The sequence below is a fragment of the Eurosta solidaginis genome, chromosome 2, assembly GCF_040869045.1.
Source record: "Eurosta solidaginis isolate ZX-2024a chromosome 2, ASM4086904v1, whole genome shotgun sequence".
Classification (NCBI taxonomy): domain Eukaryota; kingdom Metazoa; phylum Arthropoda; class Insecta; order Diptera; family Tephritidae; genus Eurosta; species Eurosta solidaginis.
Window position 1 is genome coordinate 49,815,123 of NC_090320.1, and position 17,126 is coordinate 49,832,248.

The 17,126-nt window shown below is 36.8% G+C and overlaps 2 protein-coding genes across 14 annotated transcripts in view; both read left to right on the top strand.

Moving 5' to 3' along the window:
• The window catches only part of B4, a 628,513-nt gene that overhangs the window by 268,445 nt on the left and 342,942 nt on the right, over positions 1-17,126 (top strand). The window lies entirely within an intron of this gene.
• Positions 6,618-8,695, top strand: LOC137242106 (uncharacterized). The gene is made up of 2 exons (XM_067769476.1): positions 6,618-7,650; positions 7,738-8,695. Exons 1-2 carry the CDS (start codon positions 6,699-6,701, stop codon positions 8,640-8,642), a joined length of 1,857 nt encoding a protein of 618 aa, XP_067625577.1. The 5' UTR covers positions 6,618-6,698; the 3' UTR covers positions 8,643-8,695.

Below are 17,126 nucleotides of genomic sequence, written 5' to 3' on the forward strand. Positions count from 1 at the left end.
TCAACGGGCTCCAAGTAGTAGGTACCTAACATGTTTGTATTGTTGTTGCATGCAACATCGTTCGCGTATTCGAATGTACAAATAATGCCTGCCGCACCACAGGAAAGTTTGCGCTGTGAATAATTTAGCGGCATTGCATGCCATGTTGATTGTGTTAATAGGCAAATACACATACATATGCAGGTATGTAGGTATTTATGATTTTGGAATTTCTTTTTCTTTTAAAATTTCAAAGCATAACCATCACCCTACCTACCGCAGAAAACACAAAAATAGCAGAAGCAATTTGTTAGCAAATTTCGTAAATTAAATTTGTATTTTTCTCGCTAATTTAATGAAAAATACATGAATTTTGTAATTTTAAACTATGCAAACTAATCTTAAAAACGTTTTCGAAAAAACTCGAAATAATTTCAGGAAAATGTTGGACCTTATTGCATCAGAAACAGAAAAATTTAACCCAAAATTTAAAATTTTTTTTTCGAATTCTCGCAGTTTTTCGAAAATATTTTCCAATCTTTTCGAAAACGTTTTAATATTAGATTGCACAGTTTAAGTTACAAGGTTAGGTTAGGTTAGGTTAGGTTGAACTGGCCGGTCCATGAGGACCTTGGGTTCGTAGTGTTACCAGAAGTTTGTTTTAACGACCAAACTGAAAAACCCTATCAAAAACCAGGACTTTTGTTATAAAATAACTCCGTCCTCTTGGCAAATGCTAGAAGCTTCCTAGGACTTAAGCCACTCCTGCTTCTAGATCTGAAAGCTGTATCACTTCTAATGGGTGGAGTCTTAGCCTGGCAAGCGCAGAGCACGATCACAAAATATGCTCGATCGTTTCCTCCTCCAACCCACACTTCCTATATCTGCTATCACTGACCAAGCCTAATTTAAAGGCATGTGACGCCAGAAGGCCGTGACAAGTCAGAGTACCCGTCATGAGTATACAGTCCTCTCTTTTTATTGATAGAAGCAACTGTGTTATTCTAAGGTTGTAAGACCTACACATAATCTTCGACACTTTACAGCCCCGCCCTTGAAACCATGCCTTTCCCGCTTGGTAGATCATCTGCACTTCTCGCCTTCGCTTAATCTCGCCCAGTCTAATTGGGACGTCTACGGAGCAAGCTTCAAGGGATGCGCCCTTTTTAGCTAGTTCGTCCGCCTTTTCATTCCCATCTATTCCCATATGCCCTGGGACCCAATATAGATGTATGCTTCTCCCTGTCCCCATTCTCTCCAGAGACTGCTTACACACTAACACGAATTTAGATGCTGTACTATGCGAGATTATTGCCTTAATTGCTGCTTGGCTGTCAATATAAAAGTTAACACGGTTGCAGCTTAAGCTATTCTCTTCCAGGGTTTCTACTGCTTGGTTACGGCTAATATTTCCGCTTGGAAAACGCTACAGTAAACCGGAAGCCTGTATGATCTTCTTCTTTCGGGATCTACACAATATACCGCAGACCCTACTCCTTCCACTACCTTGGAACCATCTGTGTACACATGTATCGCCTCGTCCGCCATTTGCGCACCCTTGCGCCAACCGTCCGCTTCTAATGTGGCCTTAAGATCTCCCTCGAAGCGCAGATAGGGAATCAGGTAGTCTGTTCGTCTCGTGATTGATGCCACTATATTACTATGGCCATATGGTCGGCGCTCAAGCTGCCCGAGGCACCGAACCTGGTTGCAGTTGTTAATGCTATGTTCTTTGCTACCAGGTCTACAGGTGGAATGTGCAGAATGGCATACAGTGCAGCCGTCGGTGTTGTTTTCAGTACTCCCGTAATGCTAAGCATCGATAGTCTGCATACCCCCTCTAATTTTTTGAGGTATGTTGTTTTTTGTGTGGCTTTCCACCAAACAAGAACTCCATAGTATAGAATAGGGCTTACAATCGCTGTAAACACCCAATGAGAAAGAGAGGGCGATAAGCCCCACGTACACCTCAGCATTCCTTTGCATGCATAGAGTGCCGTTGAGGCCTTCTTCACCCTCTCCCCCACGTTGATCTAACTTACTGTAGGATGATTCCTAGATATTTTGTGCAAGGTTTCTCTTGTAAGGTCACCCCTCCTAAGTTAGGCCTGGTCCAATTTGGGACCTTGTACCTCTTTGTAAACAAGTTACAAAAACGTAGAGGTTTTTTCCTAATTAATCGAAATAAAATTTTATTCACGAAATTTGACAAAAAATTCGAAATAATTTGTTACGCATTCAATTTCGAACTATTCGAAATAAAATTTTATTTACTTGTTTCGACTAATAAGGAAAACACTTCTACGTATTTTGTAACTGAAACTGTGCAAACTAATCTTAAACCATTTTCCAAAAGATTCGAAACTATTTTCGAAAAAATTCGAGAATTCGAATAAAAAAAATTTTGAAATTTTGGATTAAACTTTTCCGTTTCTGCTTCAATAAGGTCCAACATTTTTCTGAAATTATTTCGAAAAGAAACAGAAAACTTAATATTAAATTCAAAATCTTCGTAATTTTTTTTCGAATTTTCGAACCTTTTCGAAATAGATTTCGAATTTTTTCGAGAACGGTTTTGAGATTAATCTGAGTGGTTTCATAAAAGTTGTATCTTAAATTATCAAAAATAAAAATAAATTAAAATTTTATTGATGATATTTGAGCAAACATTCGGAATAATTTTAGAAAATTTTAGATCTTGTTGAAATAGAAACAAAAAATTCTACATAAAAGTTTCGAAATCTATGTAAATTTTTTTCGAATTTGCGCACTCTTTCGAAAATATTTTCGAGTTTTGAATAAAGAGTTCAGGTGACGCTTTCTGCTTTTATCAAAAGCAACAACACAAAAAGCCTTGTACACCGGGTACCACATCGAATCAGAATGACTCAGCTCTACTGCATCAAGCAAATAAAATTAAATAAAAATAAAAAGAAAAAGCAAACGGCAAAAAAGGAAGTTAAGCCGCATACATAGAGACGCAGTGATAGCCTAATAGTAGGCCTGCGGTGTTAGAAATTTGAAGGCTCGATCTCGAATCTCATTCGGGGAGAATATAGATATCTGAAGATATCTTTGGCTCGGTCGAAATAGCTATAATATCAGCCAGTATGTTTAATTTCTTTCAGTTTTTCCATCATAATAAAAATACAATATTTTAATATTCATAAAAATTTACGGATTAAATAAAAACTTAAAATAAAAGTTTCGAAATTTTCGAAATCTTCGGAATTCTGTTATCGAAAATGTTTTCGGATTTTTTTGGAAAATGTTTTTGAGATAAGTTTACAACGTTTCAGTTACAAAATTCATAAAACAGGAAAATAGTAGTGGAAGGTCGTCAATCAAATTGTTATTTGTTATATTCGATAACTTGAAAATAAATAATGAATTTTGTTTTTCAAGAAATGCAAATCCATTCAAAAAAGGTTTTCGAAAAAAGGCAATATGATATTAAGAAAGTTTAAAACTTTTTGAAACAGAAACAAAAAATTTTAATTAAAAATTTCGAAATTTTTTTCGAACTTTTTCGAAAATGTGTTCGCATTTTTTCGAAATTGGGTTTCATTGTCTCAAATAAAAAAATCATTGAATTTCTTAAACTATCGAAAAAAATAAAACAAAATGTTAGTAACAGTTTTTTCGAAATCCAGTTTCATATTTTCAGTTACAAAATTCATTGAATTTCTTGAATTATTGAAAAAAATAAAACAAAATTTTAATAACAAAATTCTATAAAAATTCCCAATGCTATTTTCGTTTTCGCTACTGTACATGTGCACATTGCAACTATATATGTCATGTTAAAGTGTGAAGAATTAGCAACTTAGCGATGCGCTCTTAGCTAAGCATTAATTACTATTGCTTAACACTTGCCTATGCAACTATGCAATAAGCTTTGAGAAAAAAAAAAACAAAAAAAAAATATAAATTTAACATGCACCATTTTATTGAATAAATTTGTATGTTTACGAGATTAAGTCAAGGTATATAAATATTTGTACGGTACTTAGTTTAGAGTGGCGCTTGATGATTAACAATAGCTGCTAATTCTTTCGTTAGCGTTATGACGATAATCATAGGCACACGTACATACATATTTGTGACGCTTAAAAAAGTCTGAATTACACAAGGTTTCCCTAAAAGCTAACCGCAGACGGCGGCTTCGACTTTTTATAATGACTATTCCTTCATTTTAACTATATTGATGTACTGTACCAGTTGCTCCCTCGTCTTCTTCTTATTCTTTTTTTTGTAGCGATAAGGAGACTCGATGTTTTGACAGTTTCATCAGTGATGATCCTTTGATCGATATTTATCCAGAAACACCCAGAAAATAGCTCCATTAAGGTACTAGCCGGAAACAATTTGCTATGACCAAGTTGAACCTTCTAGGTCATTCAAGCTACTCCTTTCGTGAGGCACTTGGGGTAGACAGAGCTACGATTGCTACTGATAAGTGCGTCGTAGAAGCTATAAACCAACCACTTGAAAAGGTTGTATTACACAACCACTAACAAATAAAATAAATAAATAAATGCAAGGCGCGATAACCTCCGAGGAGATCTAAGGCCGAGCTTCTCTTCCAATTTGCGTCGTGCTCCTCTTGATTTTCCCTACAAATTGGCCGGACGGGACCTACATGTTTTCCGGTGACTCCGAACGGCATCTGCAAGGCAGATGAGTTTTCACTGAGAGCTTTTCATGGCAGAAATACACTCGGAGCGCTTGCCAAACACTGCCGAGGGGCGACCCCGCTTAGAAAAATTGTTTTCTAATTGAAAAACTTATTTCTAAAATTTTGATGTTGCTTTGCCTGGGGTGCGAACCCAGGGCACACGGTGTGGCAGGCGGAGCACGCTGCCATCACACGACGGTGGCCGCCACACAACCACTAATAGTACAATGTTTTATCTTAAATTTCTCATGTTGTTGTGGTTTTTGTAGCAGTGGTTCGCCCATACAATAGGTTCGACCACTCAATAATTGTCAACAATGTCCTCTAATTGACTTCGAGCAAACTTGCAGTTTCAACAGGGTTGGGCCAGAGAGATAAGGGTGTTAGAGGCGTTGGTTCCACATTGCAATTGAAAAGATGGTTGGTGTGATGTGGGGACACATTACAAGCGGGACATACATTGGGGAAGTCGGGGTTGATTCTGGATAAGTAAGAGCTTAACCTATTGCTTACAGCATCCAGATCGAAGTTGAGCTAGAGTGAAGCGCATCTCCCTGGTGAGATTGCTTTCCTCAACAGCGTGGTTAGGGTATTGGTCATTGCGAACGGAGTTCACCGGTATAGTGGTTTGACACCTTTTTATTGTTTTTTCTGTGAGCCCTGACATGCTCTTCTTTTTCAAACTGCCGAATTCTTAAGTGGCGGGTTTCTTCATAATATTTATGGAGATAAGTTCCTGGGAGGCGTGACCTTTTCAAGCATGTGTCTGTTAGGGTGACCAGTTTTCTGGGTATTCTGAAGTAAACTTCTCATCAAACTCCTTACTTCTTTTAACGTATCGTCCCCATAATGAGTCATGTAGCTCCAGACAATTACGATACTGATTTCGTGCGATGCCTCCAGCGAAATTATCGGCATTGGCTTAATCAGAAAAAGATTTTCAACACCCTCAACACTTACGCAAGGAAAAAAATAACTACACAAAATTCGTCACATGCATGCTCTTCAGTAGTGAGACCAAAAGTCGACGAGCTTCGAGACTCCCAGGAGCACAGAATTTTCACCGTCATGACCTGAAACTGAGTGTGAGTACCTTTCATTCTAATGAAAACAGATAAGGGGTGGCAGTACTTCTGCTAGAAGTCTTTTAAATCTTGTCAAAAGTACTAGCTTCGCCTCTTATTAACCCTGTGCCGTTGCTGACATATGCGCTCTCTCAATCCGAAGAGTTGTCCATATTTTTTAGTCTGCGCCACTTACATGTCCCATCGTTACCCCACCTGTGTTCCCTTTCTAGAGTTCCATGTCAAAATGAGGAATGATAAATCCAAATGATAAACTGAGTTACTTCCTTCGCTTCTTACAATATATTCTTCGCAGTACTAACTGGCGCCAATTGGCCACACCAAAACAATTTAAATCGTTTTCCACCTGGTTCTTCCAACGAAAGTGTTCCTGCTTACAAAGGTGGCTTCCGATAAAAATACTTTCTTAGCTGGGGCATCATCTTTCATTCGGATAACAAGGCTCAGCCCACGCAGCAGCTGTTTCAATTCGTTGGCCTATGTTTATGATTGCGTAAAGCTCGTACAGGTCATCATTAAATCTTCTTCCGTATTCGCCGTTGCCAACGGGAAGAGGTCCATACATCTTTCGAAGAACTTTTCTCTCGCATACTTCCAGAGCCGGCATATATTATGTTGTCATGATCCATGCTTCTGGACCATATAGCAGGACAGGTGACTTGTGGAGCACGATTTTCGTTTACCTACCTATTAAGTCCAAAGTAGCATTTATTAGCACGAGTGAATATTCGCTGGAGCGGGGCGAATGTAGTCATATACAAACTTGGTCTAAGTAACCACAGCTATTCATTACCAAATTTAGCTCCCAATTTTGAAATGTGATTTGTTATATCATCCCTGACTCACAAAAGTGTTGACACATACAAACATCAAACAAAAAAATTAAAAACCCATAAATAAAATTGTATTTTATTAAAGCAAATTTGGAGTTTTTCGAAAATTTTTTGATTTTTAGAATGGATAATAATGAAGATTGTACCACAGAAACGCGTGACGAATCAGGGCATGAGGAGGATGAGGATGAGAAGCATACTGCAAATGTGCAGCCAGAGGAGAGAGCTTCCCTAAGCAATCGAAAAATAGAGAAGCAGGAAGACACCGAAGAAGATGACGAAGATAGCTTACACACCGTTTCGAGTGTGAGAGAAATTAAACATTCCGTACAGTTGATTACACTTGAGGAGGGCACATACACTACAGCAACTGAAACGGACTCATACGAAAATGTTGCCAAAATAGAGAGGCACATTTGCTTCGAACAAATTGTCGAAGAACGTGCAATACCTGCACCTTCAACCAGCGAAGTTGTAGAGAACGTGCGCGAATATGTGAAACAGATCGATAAATGTATGGAGAATGCAGAAATCTTCACCTTACCACGCTGTAGTACAACAACACCGCGACACAGCGCTGCAGAAATTGTGGAACCCATAAACAAAGCACTCACGCTGGAGACCATCAAATATGCGTCAGATTTGAGTTTCACAAGCAAGCAAAGCGATGATAGCTTCTCACAGCTTAGCGAAATAGAGCGTATTGCGCATGATGAGGTTGAACGTATTGTTGCTGAAAATGAAGAAGCAGCGATGATGTGTGCCTCCGAATGTCCCGATTTTAAACAGGTCGAGCGCGAAAACAAAGAAATCGCCGAACGTTTCAAACAAATTATGGAAATGTTTGATAGTTTTACGAAAAATTTAGAAAGTCTTGAAATGCCGGCGATCAGCCAGTCAACAGAGGAAGTGGTAGAGAAGGCTGCACTGCCGCTGCGTAGGCGGCTCAGTTTCAAGGGCATACGCAGTGCGGATAGAAATGAGGCGGGTGCTGTAAGTGCCGGCGCATCAGGGAGCGGCAGTGTGTATAATGAATTTTGTTTGGAAGTGCATGGTGATCTTAAGAATGAACCTGGTGTAGCAACTGAGAAAGGTAGGATATAAATTAGAGCGTTTACAGTAGTGTTTAAGCTAACAAAAAGAAAAATACTTTATTTTGTAGAAATTCAAGATTTCTCGCTAAAATCGTATAACACCCCAAGCTGCAGCTCTTATACGCAAAGGGTCGAGGCAGCATTGGATCCAATGTATCGCGACATAGCAACCACAGTAAGTGGTTTGGAATTGCTGAGTGAATTTTCACCATCGAATTCCGCAAAAAAACGTCAATATAAGCGAGATGTGCAAAATCTTAGCACAATTGGCTGTCAAACTACCGGAGATTATTACACAACAATGCAAGCTTGTACCACAGGAAGCACATCCTTTAGTAATTTTCATGTAGCGCCAAAAGCTTATACGCAAACATATGATGATGATGTTGTAAATGCACTTATTATTGATTCAATCACAGATGGCACTACAAGCGCATGCACAGGTGCTGTCACCGCTACGTTTACCGACACCACTGAAACTAGCAACATCACTGTTGTACAACCGAGCACAATAATTCATGGCACCACCGATCAGTCCGCTTTGGTGAAAATACGTGAACCCCCAACTATTATCGATTTAACACAAGACACGCGCGTCACTTCTGTTGTCACCGATGCGGCTGCGTCTGATGCACCCTGTGAACGCAACTATCATACTATACACATTGAAGCGAATACGTCGCCCCCTTCGAGTGAGATGCGTCGTCCACCCTTGTGCTCAAGGCTTTGGAATGTTATTACCGACTTTTGTGCTGCTGTCTGCCTTTGTCTACAGGTTAATAAGGATTGTCTTTTTTGTTTAGGTTTTTTTATTGCATTCGTTGTAAGCGCTTCATTCTTAACTGCTTTCTTTTATCGTACTTTGAGCATAAATCCGCAAATATTTCAAACGCCAGCTGCGCCACCTAATATCGCGCATCATGTAAATGCTTTACATGGCATACACAGTGAGAATTCTGTATTTGGTTTGTGAGCGATAATGTTGAGGCAAGTACGATAGCTTTCACTTTTTGTGAAAGCTTTCTCTTTTTTATGAAAGCTTTCTTGTTTTTTGTGAAAGATTTCGTACAATGTGAAAGCTCTGCCTTGTTAGAAGTGTATTACCTGGCCAGTGAATGTTTGTTGTGCATTATATGCGAAATTATTTGTATATGTGTGTATATTTGGTAACTGTAATTGTGCTTTGCAAATGTATGTGTGTATGTGAATAATATTTTAGTTTGTGTATATGTAGGCTTCTGTGTATTAAATGCATTTTAAATGTATGGTAACCGAATTGTGTTTTTATTTTGCTTATTTCATTGAGGCTTGCTTTGTTCAGTAAATATACAACAATAACATAGAAAATCTAGCATAATCGCAAAAATATTAGATCAAATCAATTTCGAGCTTTTCTACGAGCCGAAAAACTTATTGCGAATGCTTACAATTTTCAAGAGAAAAATGCGTATGGGCCCCTATGTATTGATTTTTGTTTGTCCAAATACGTTGTTTATAAACATGAGGCCCGATGTTGGCCGCTCCAAATGCGTCATATATCAAAAAGGGACGTCCGGTTTTGGCTGCTATACAAACACGGCGTTTATAAAAAAAAGACGCCCGATGTTGGGCACTATCCAACTAGGCTGTTTGTAACCGATACGTCCGATGTTGTGCGCGGACCATTTATAAAAAAACCATCCAATAATCGGTAATATCCAAATAAATATATAAAAAAATAAATAAACACAAGGAACAATATACCTGCGAAGATAATTTGGGTCGGTCTTCTTTCACAATTGGCGTCGACTTTGGCGGAACGGGACTTACACATTTGACGCCGACTCCGAACGACATCTTCAAGGCAGATGAGTTTTCACTGCAAAGCCTTCTATGGCAATAATACCCTGGGAGTGTTTGCCAAATAACTGCTGAGGGGCGACCCTGACTAGAGAAACTCTTTCCTAATTGTTTCTTTATTTTTGATGTTCTTTTGCCCGGGTGTTGAACCCGGGATCTTGGGTGAGGTAGACGGGAAACGACCACCACACCACGGCGGCAGAGGGTGCTATCCAAATATACTGTTTATATAAGACACGCCTGGCGTGGATGTCGTATTAGCTCCAAGGTACCGTAAGGTAGCTGCAGAGAAGCACGTATGGCCCGAACTCATTACGGAAATAAGGTCTAGCATAGGGTTTGAATGGAAAATCTCAGAGAACGATACTCCAGCAAAACTGAATCTCCTTAAATTGCTGAAGTTAGAAAATGGATAAATATCTACATTCTCTTAAGCTGGGCGCCGAAAGTTCTGAGTGCATTCGGTTTAGATGAGGTGCTGGTCGCAGTGAAATAAATAGCTTGCGAAAATCTATGTATGTTTGTTAGTCGTGCGCCACCTTGACTATAATTTTTATGATAATCATGCCTACGTTGCGTTATTTGGGCTAGAGAACGATATTAATGTGTTGTATTTCCATGTTTATTTTGCTAATTTGACATCACAGAAAGAGTGCGAATTCTCAATATCGTTAAGAGGAAAATAAAGTAGTCATAAGCAAATCGCATAATGCCGTTCACTTATCTGGAACAGTGCAGCAGAGCTACACAAACAACATGTTTTGTAATAGTATGTGTGTACAAGAATAATTGTGAATGCAATTTTGAGTAAAGAATTTGCGCACGCGTTGTTTACTGCTCAAAGTACAAGCCAAAACTGCACTGCTTGCTTCGCTGTCGCTCTTGAGAACACCTCTGATTTAAACTAGCTGTTACCAAAACTGAAACTGTGGGTGTGTTAGTAGGAGTAATAACTTCATAGTTGTTTAGTCGTTGATTAACGAGCAATGAGATAAAATGTCTGTACGCATGTTTGTTAATACATTAAAAAAATAATAATAGTATTTATAGATCTAGCAAGACGTTGTTTACTTACTATATTTTCATGTTCCCTGTTTAACTAAAACAAGTTCAGATTACCAGAACTGAAAAGTTCTGCAAAATTTACAGTCCACACACCAGTAATACGAGTATACTCCTGTGATTTAAAACTTAAAAAAGTTCCAAAAAAAAAAAAGCCAAAAAGATCAAATTCCACAACACTCCATTCGAACTTTTTAATGCTCTTTCTCTGAAGTACAATTACCTTTTTCGAAACACTCTAAAAACACACTTCAGACAGAATTCGTGGACAATACACAATGAGAGTGGCAATGAATACAACCAATTATACTTAAGTGCTATATCCTGTTGCATCATTACACAGCTCATAGAGGCAAAGAGAGCGAGTTTGACAATTTTTTTTTTTCAATGCACCAGTAAACAGTGTAAGTGCAGCAAAAAATAAGTTGTTTTAGTGAACAACTCTTGTACTCGGCTGTAGTACGCAAAAAGATAAAAAGCATGCCACTCAGAGAACTTTTCATTTTCAGTTTGTAGCACGTTCACTTTGCAACAAATCGTAATAACTTTGATACACATACACATACAGATGTATACACTCATCCTACGTAAATTTACAGGTAGTTCGAGATACTTAAAGCTTTAGCTGTAAATTGGTTGTCTGTGTATGGAGCTTAGTAACAGCAACAAGAACGAACGAATGTTCTAAGCGATTACAAGGGATATGAGATACATAAGTAAATACTTATATGTTATGTTAGAAAAAAGAAAAAAAACCATTTGCACGCCACTACCAGCCGCAACCGAGAGAGAGAGAGAGAAAAAGGTGAAACAAGAATTAAACAAACGATTGATTAAAAATAGGAAAAAGGATAAATCTTAAAGTGAAGAACTTTTCATACACCCTAAACTAGGTCGGCCCCAATATGAAATAAAATAGTTGCGAAATTACATACATTTAAAGTTTATATTAAGGAGCCCCAAAGTCACCTTTAATTTTTGTATGTACTCAAAATATGATTCTAAACAGCATACAGTTATCAGTTAAATTTCGCAAATAACAAATTTGCATCGACAGTATGCAATACAATTAAGCGACTCCGGTTATGTAGGTGGCATTGCTCTACTCGGTATACTTTTAGGCGCATTTTTATTCCTTGTGATATTTTTCAAAATAATAATAATATTCATTTGAAGAATGTATGAGAATTCCTCTAAATAATATGTAAAAAAGAACACGATATCAACTGCGCAGAAAAGCATGCAACATTTAGTGCCAGATCACCACAAGCAACAACAGCCTAGCTCCTACACTTTTACATGGTACTAAATGTTGCATACTTTTCTGCACACTTTATATTGATTTAAAGATTTTAGACGAACGAGGTTTAGCGTAACGAAAGCTGGAGTTTGGGTGATGGTTTCAGCAAAAATAAAATTTTTTCGTTTGGATCCTTACAAATGCATCCGAAGTTGACGGTTTTTTAAACTTTTTCTTCCACTCAGTCTAATATACTCGTATGCAAGCAACTTCAAGTAAAATGCTTTTAATTTTTTTTTAGAAAAACTGTAATACATTTTTCCAATTTTATTTCAAAAGAAATATCACAAAGAAAAAAATTGCTTCTAAAAGTATAAAGCATATAAAGCAATGCCACTTACATAGCCGGAGTCGTCTAATTGCATTGCATTCTTTAGGTACATAATTTGTTATTTACAAAATTTGACTGACCAGCATTTGCGCCATATAGTTGGTTTAATTAGGCCAAAATATGACTGAAATCAAAAACTGTCTCATGACTGACTGACCCACAGTCGATAAAGCAGTGCGCAGGCAAAACCCATGCTAAAATGTTTTTGTTCTTTTATTTCACAAAAGATTGAAATGTCTTTTATTTTGTTTCACACTCCTTCGCATTATTTATTGATGGGACTCCGGTTGGTAAACGAAAATAAATTGCCAACATGTTAGCAAATGAAATTTGAACGTCAAATTTGTATGTTGTTGTTGTATAGTTCCCGTTTTCACTCATTCGTCAATTTAACTGTCAATTGGTTGTCAAAAAGGATGCCAAACGCATTTGACGTTGTACGACAAGCCGTTTTTGTTGATATGACCAAGGGCGTGGTTAAATTTGACCTCGTGGACACCAAGCATTAAGATCACGGCTTTTGTAAGAGTAGAAAATATGCGCCTAAAAGTGTACCTAAAAGACCAATGCCATCTACATAAACAGAGTCGTGATTGCATTGCATACTATTATATGAATTTTATCATTTGCGATATTTTATAATATTTAGCTGGAAAATTTATTCCTCTGTAGGATGGGCCTTAAAATTCAAAAATTTTAATAAGAAATATTATGTTACTTATATGCTTTTTTTTATCTTTTGAAATAAAGTGATACTGAAGTTTACCGTTTCGTTCGGATAATGAATGAAATCGCAACGCCCAAGAAAGTCGGAAATCGCAAAATAAACACTATATAGATTTGTGCGATTTGTTCTACAAAATATTCAAAATTATCGTTTTGACTGGAAGTTAGTCACCCTGTGTTGTTGCAAAAGGAAATGTCAAATGAAGCTTTCCGAATGATGGATCTTCTGCAGATAAATTCTATCTTAACTAAAGATGGTGAAAACGGCCCTTGTTGTTGTTGTTGTTGTAGCGATAAGGTTGCTCCCCGAAGGCTTTAGGGAGTGTTAGCGATGTGATGGTCCTTTGCCGGATACAGATCCGGCACGCTCTGGTATCACAGCACCATTAAGGTGCTAGCCCGACCATCTCGGAAACGATTTATGTGGCCACATTAAACCTTCAGGCCATCCCCTCCCACCTGACGGACGTGATGGGGGAGGATATCACTCATTCTTTGCTATATATAATTTGTATATCTTTATTCCCGCAAGATTTGCAACTGTTTTCCCGAAAACGGCCCTTAGTGGTACTCTCTTAAGATACCAAAACAATAGAAGTCATACAAAAAGATATCTTTGTCAAAAAAGTATAACTTTGAAACTTAAGAGAGTTAGTATATGAACCACCCTGTATTCAATTGAATTCATTTATATACATCATAATATGATGGCATATTATGCCCAACGCACAGGGCCAACTGTTCTCCAGTATAGAAATATTATATTGAGTATATAGTCCCTAAATCTGTACTTTAAATTTAATTTTATTTCTATACGTTGTTTCTTTTTTGATTTCAAATATTTTTTGCATTGCAAATTGTTGCATTTGCATTAGTTTGCAAATTTCTAAACATGTGCAATTTACAGCAGGGTACAGAAAAATAGCAGTGGCAATTTTTTCAAATTTCGTCGATTAAATTATGTTTTATTTTCAATATTTTAGAAAAAACTTCGTTGTAGCTGAAACTATTAAAACCATCTCGAAAACGTTTTCGAAAGAATTCGAAAACTCAAAAAAAAAAACATTTTTTTAGTACTCTGCCTTTTTAATTTTTTAATTTAAAAGAATTGTTTTCACTTTGCACGGAGAAAAATCTTAAAGTAATTTCTTTTCATTGTTTGATTTTACTTTGAGTTGCAATATTCGATAATGCGATTAATTTTGTGTAGCCATAAATTCATTTAATATATTTTTATTCTATTCATTTAGAAAAGAGTATCTTCACATAAATGAACTTAAGACCTAAATTCAAAGCTAATCCGATAAATAAGCTTTTGTTATTCACACACATCTGGGGTTTTGTATATTTATGTGTTGTGCGTAGGTTTTTTCTGCACAATTTTTTAACTCCTGGCTAACTGAATTGCTTTGTGCCGGTAACTTATCCCAATAATTGAAGCATAAGCATGTCTATTGTTGCATATTTATAGGCTTGTAGGCTATCAACTTTAAGATAACATTGCTTAAAAAAATGAATATTAAGATAGCCAACACAAAGGAAGCAAAAATCAAAGCATTGTGAGTAAATATTCTGGCGAAAAATCTTTGCTGAGCTGAATATGGCACGTTAGAGAAGAATTTATATATTTCTTAGATGCAGCTGAAAGTATGCAGTGAAATTAGTTTTGTTCACTTATTTTCAAAATCTCTAGCAACGCAAACTAATTAGAAATTTTAATAATTCCCAGAGCTGCATTGGGAGTTTGAAAAAGTTTTGCAACTAATCTATTCTAAATAACCAAAATTCGCAATATTTGAGAGAAATTAAATCCTCAAAAAAAGGGGGTGGAAGAAGCAAAAGCTGTTTCGATGATACTACAGTACATCCCCGCAAATCAAGCGTGTTTTAAAACTTGATAAATCATTAACTAACTCACGAGACTTAAGAAAATAATAAAAAGTTCCGTAACTTTGTTCGGCTAAAAGCCGTTTCTACTCATGATGAAATGGAATTTTTCTTGTACGTGTGAACAAAAACGGCTGCATACTTTAAGGCGCAAATATCAATGTACAGTATTGCCAAACGGCCCATTGAAACTAGGTAAAAACATTTTCAAAAAAAAAAAAAATTAGAATACCCAAACAATTTCCAGACAAAATTTTTGTATGATTTTTAATAATCGGGGATTGCCCATATTGCTTTTTTTAAATGTATGAAAACATTTATTTGAAGCAATTTTTTTAATTTTATAATTTATTTTAATAATTTGGGAAAAATTTAAACAACGTGACATCAGGACGGACAAGGCGACAGCTGTTTCGATTATACCTTGTAAATCTCTTCAAAGCCTTTTCTCCCGGGAGTGGGAGTCGAACTCGCACCCCTACGATAGTTGAAATGGTTGTAAACGCATTCAGCTACGTCATGCCTGTTGTGAAGTCTTTCCCAATTGCCTTCTTTTTGCATATTTTAATCTTTTACACATTGCATACTTCGTATGCAATTATGTGTTAAAGCTATGCTTGGTACGGCGGTTTTCAAAGAAACTTTGGTTTTGTTGCTGTTTTCGTTCTATTTATAGAACTACAACGAATTAACCAATTTTGTCTGTTTGTATGATTTTTAATAATCGGGGATTGCCCATATTGCTTTTTTTAAATGTATGAAAACATTTATTTGAAGCAATTTTTTAATTTTATAATTTATTTTAATAATTTGGGAAAAATTTAAACAACGTGACATCAGGACGGACAAGGCGACAGCTGTTTCGATTATACCTTGTAAATCTCTTCAAAGCCTTTTCTCCCGGGAGTGGGAGTCGAACTCGCACCCCTACGATAGTTGAAATGGTTGTAAACGCATTCAGCTACGTCATGCCTGTTGTGAAGTCTTTCCCAATTGCCTTCTTTTTGCATATTTTAATCTTTTACACATTGCATACTTCGTATGCAATTATGTGTTAAAGCTATGCTTGGTACGGCGGTTTTCAAAGAAACTTTGGTTTTGTTGCTGTTTTCGTTCTATTTATAGAACTACAACGAATTAACCAATTTTGTCTGTTTGTATGATTTTTAATAATCGGGGATTGCCCATATTGCTTTTTTTAAATGTATGAAAACATTTATTTGAAGCAATTTTTTTAATTTTATAATTTATTTTAATAATTTGGGAAAAATTTAAACAACGTGACATCAGGACGGACAAGGCGACAGCTGTTTCGATTATACCTTGTAAATCTCTTCAAAGCCTTTTCTCCCGGGAGTGGGAGTCGAACTCGCACCCCTACGATAGTTGAAATGGTTGTAAACGCATTCAGCTACGTCATGCCTGTTGTGAAGTCTTTCCCAATTGCCTTCTTTTTGCATATTTTAATCTTTTACACATTGCATACTTCGTATGCAATTATGTGTTAAAGCTATGCTTGGTACGGCGGTTTTCAAAGAAACTTTGGTTTTGTTGCTGTTTTCGTTCTATTTAATCATACAAACAGACAAAATTGGTTAATTCGTTGTAGTTCTATAAATAGAACGAAAACAGCAACAAAACCAAAGTTTCTTTGAAAACCGCCGTACCAAGCATAGCTTTAACACATAATTGCATACGAAGTATGCAATGTGTAAAAGATTAAAATATGCAAAAAGAAGGCAATTGGGAAAGACTTCACAACAGGCATGACGTAGCTGAATGCGTTTACAACCATTTCAACTATCGTAGGGGTGCGAGTTCGACTCCCACTCCCGGGAGAAAAGGCTTTGAAGAGATTTACAAGGTATAATCGAAACAGCTGTCGCCTTGTCCGTCCTGATGTCACGTTGTTTAAATTTTTCCCAAATTATTAAAATAAATTATAAAATTAAAAAAATTGCTTCAAATAAATGTTTTCATACATTTAAAAAAAGCAATATGGGCAATCCCCGATTATTAAAAATCATACAAACAGACAAAATTGGTTAATTCGTTGTAGTTCTATAAATAGAACGAAAACAGCAACAAAACCAAAGTTTCTTTGAAAACCGCCGTACCAAGCATAGCTTTAACACATAATTGCATACGAAGTATGCAATGTGTAAAAGATTAAAATATGCAAAAAGAAGGCAATTGGGAAAGACTTCACAACAGGCATGACGTAGCTGAATGCGTTTACAACCATTTCAACTATCGTAGGGGTGCGAGTTCGACTCCCACTCCCGGGAGAAAAGGCTTTGAAGAGATTTACA

Bases quoted from the DNA above. Each gene is read 5' to 3' on its own strand.
- LOC137242106 (XM_067769476.1), top strand. From the start codon at position 6,699: ATGGATAATAATGAAGATTGTACCACAGAAACGCGTGACGAATCAGGG. The intron at 7,651-7,737 runs GTGTAGCAACTG...TTTATTTTGTAG, and splicing joins TGATCTTAAGAATGAACCTG to AAATTCAAGATTTCTCGCTA.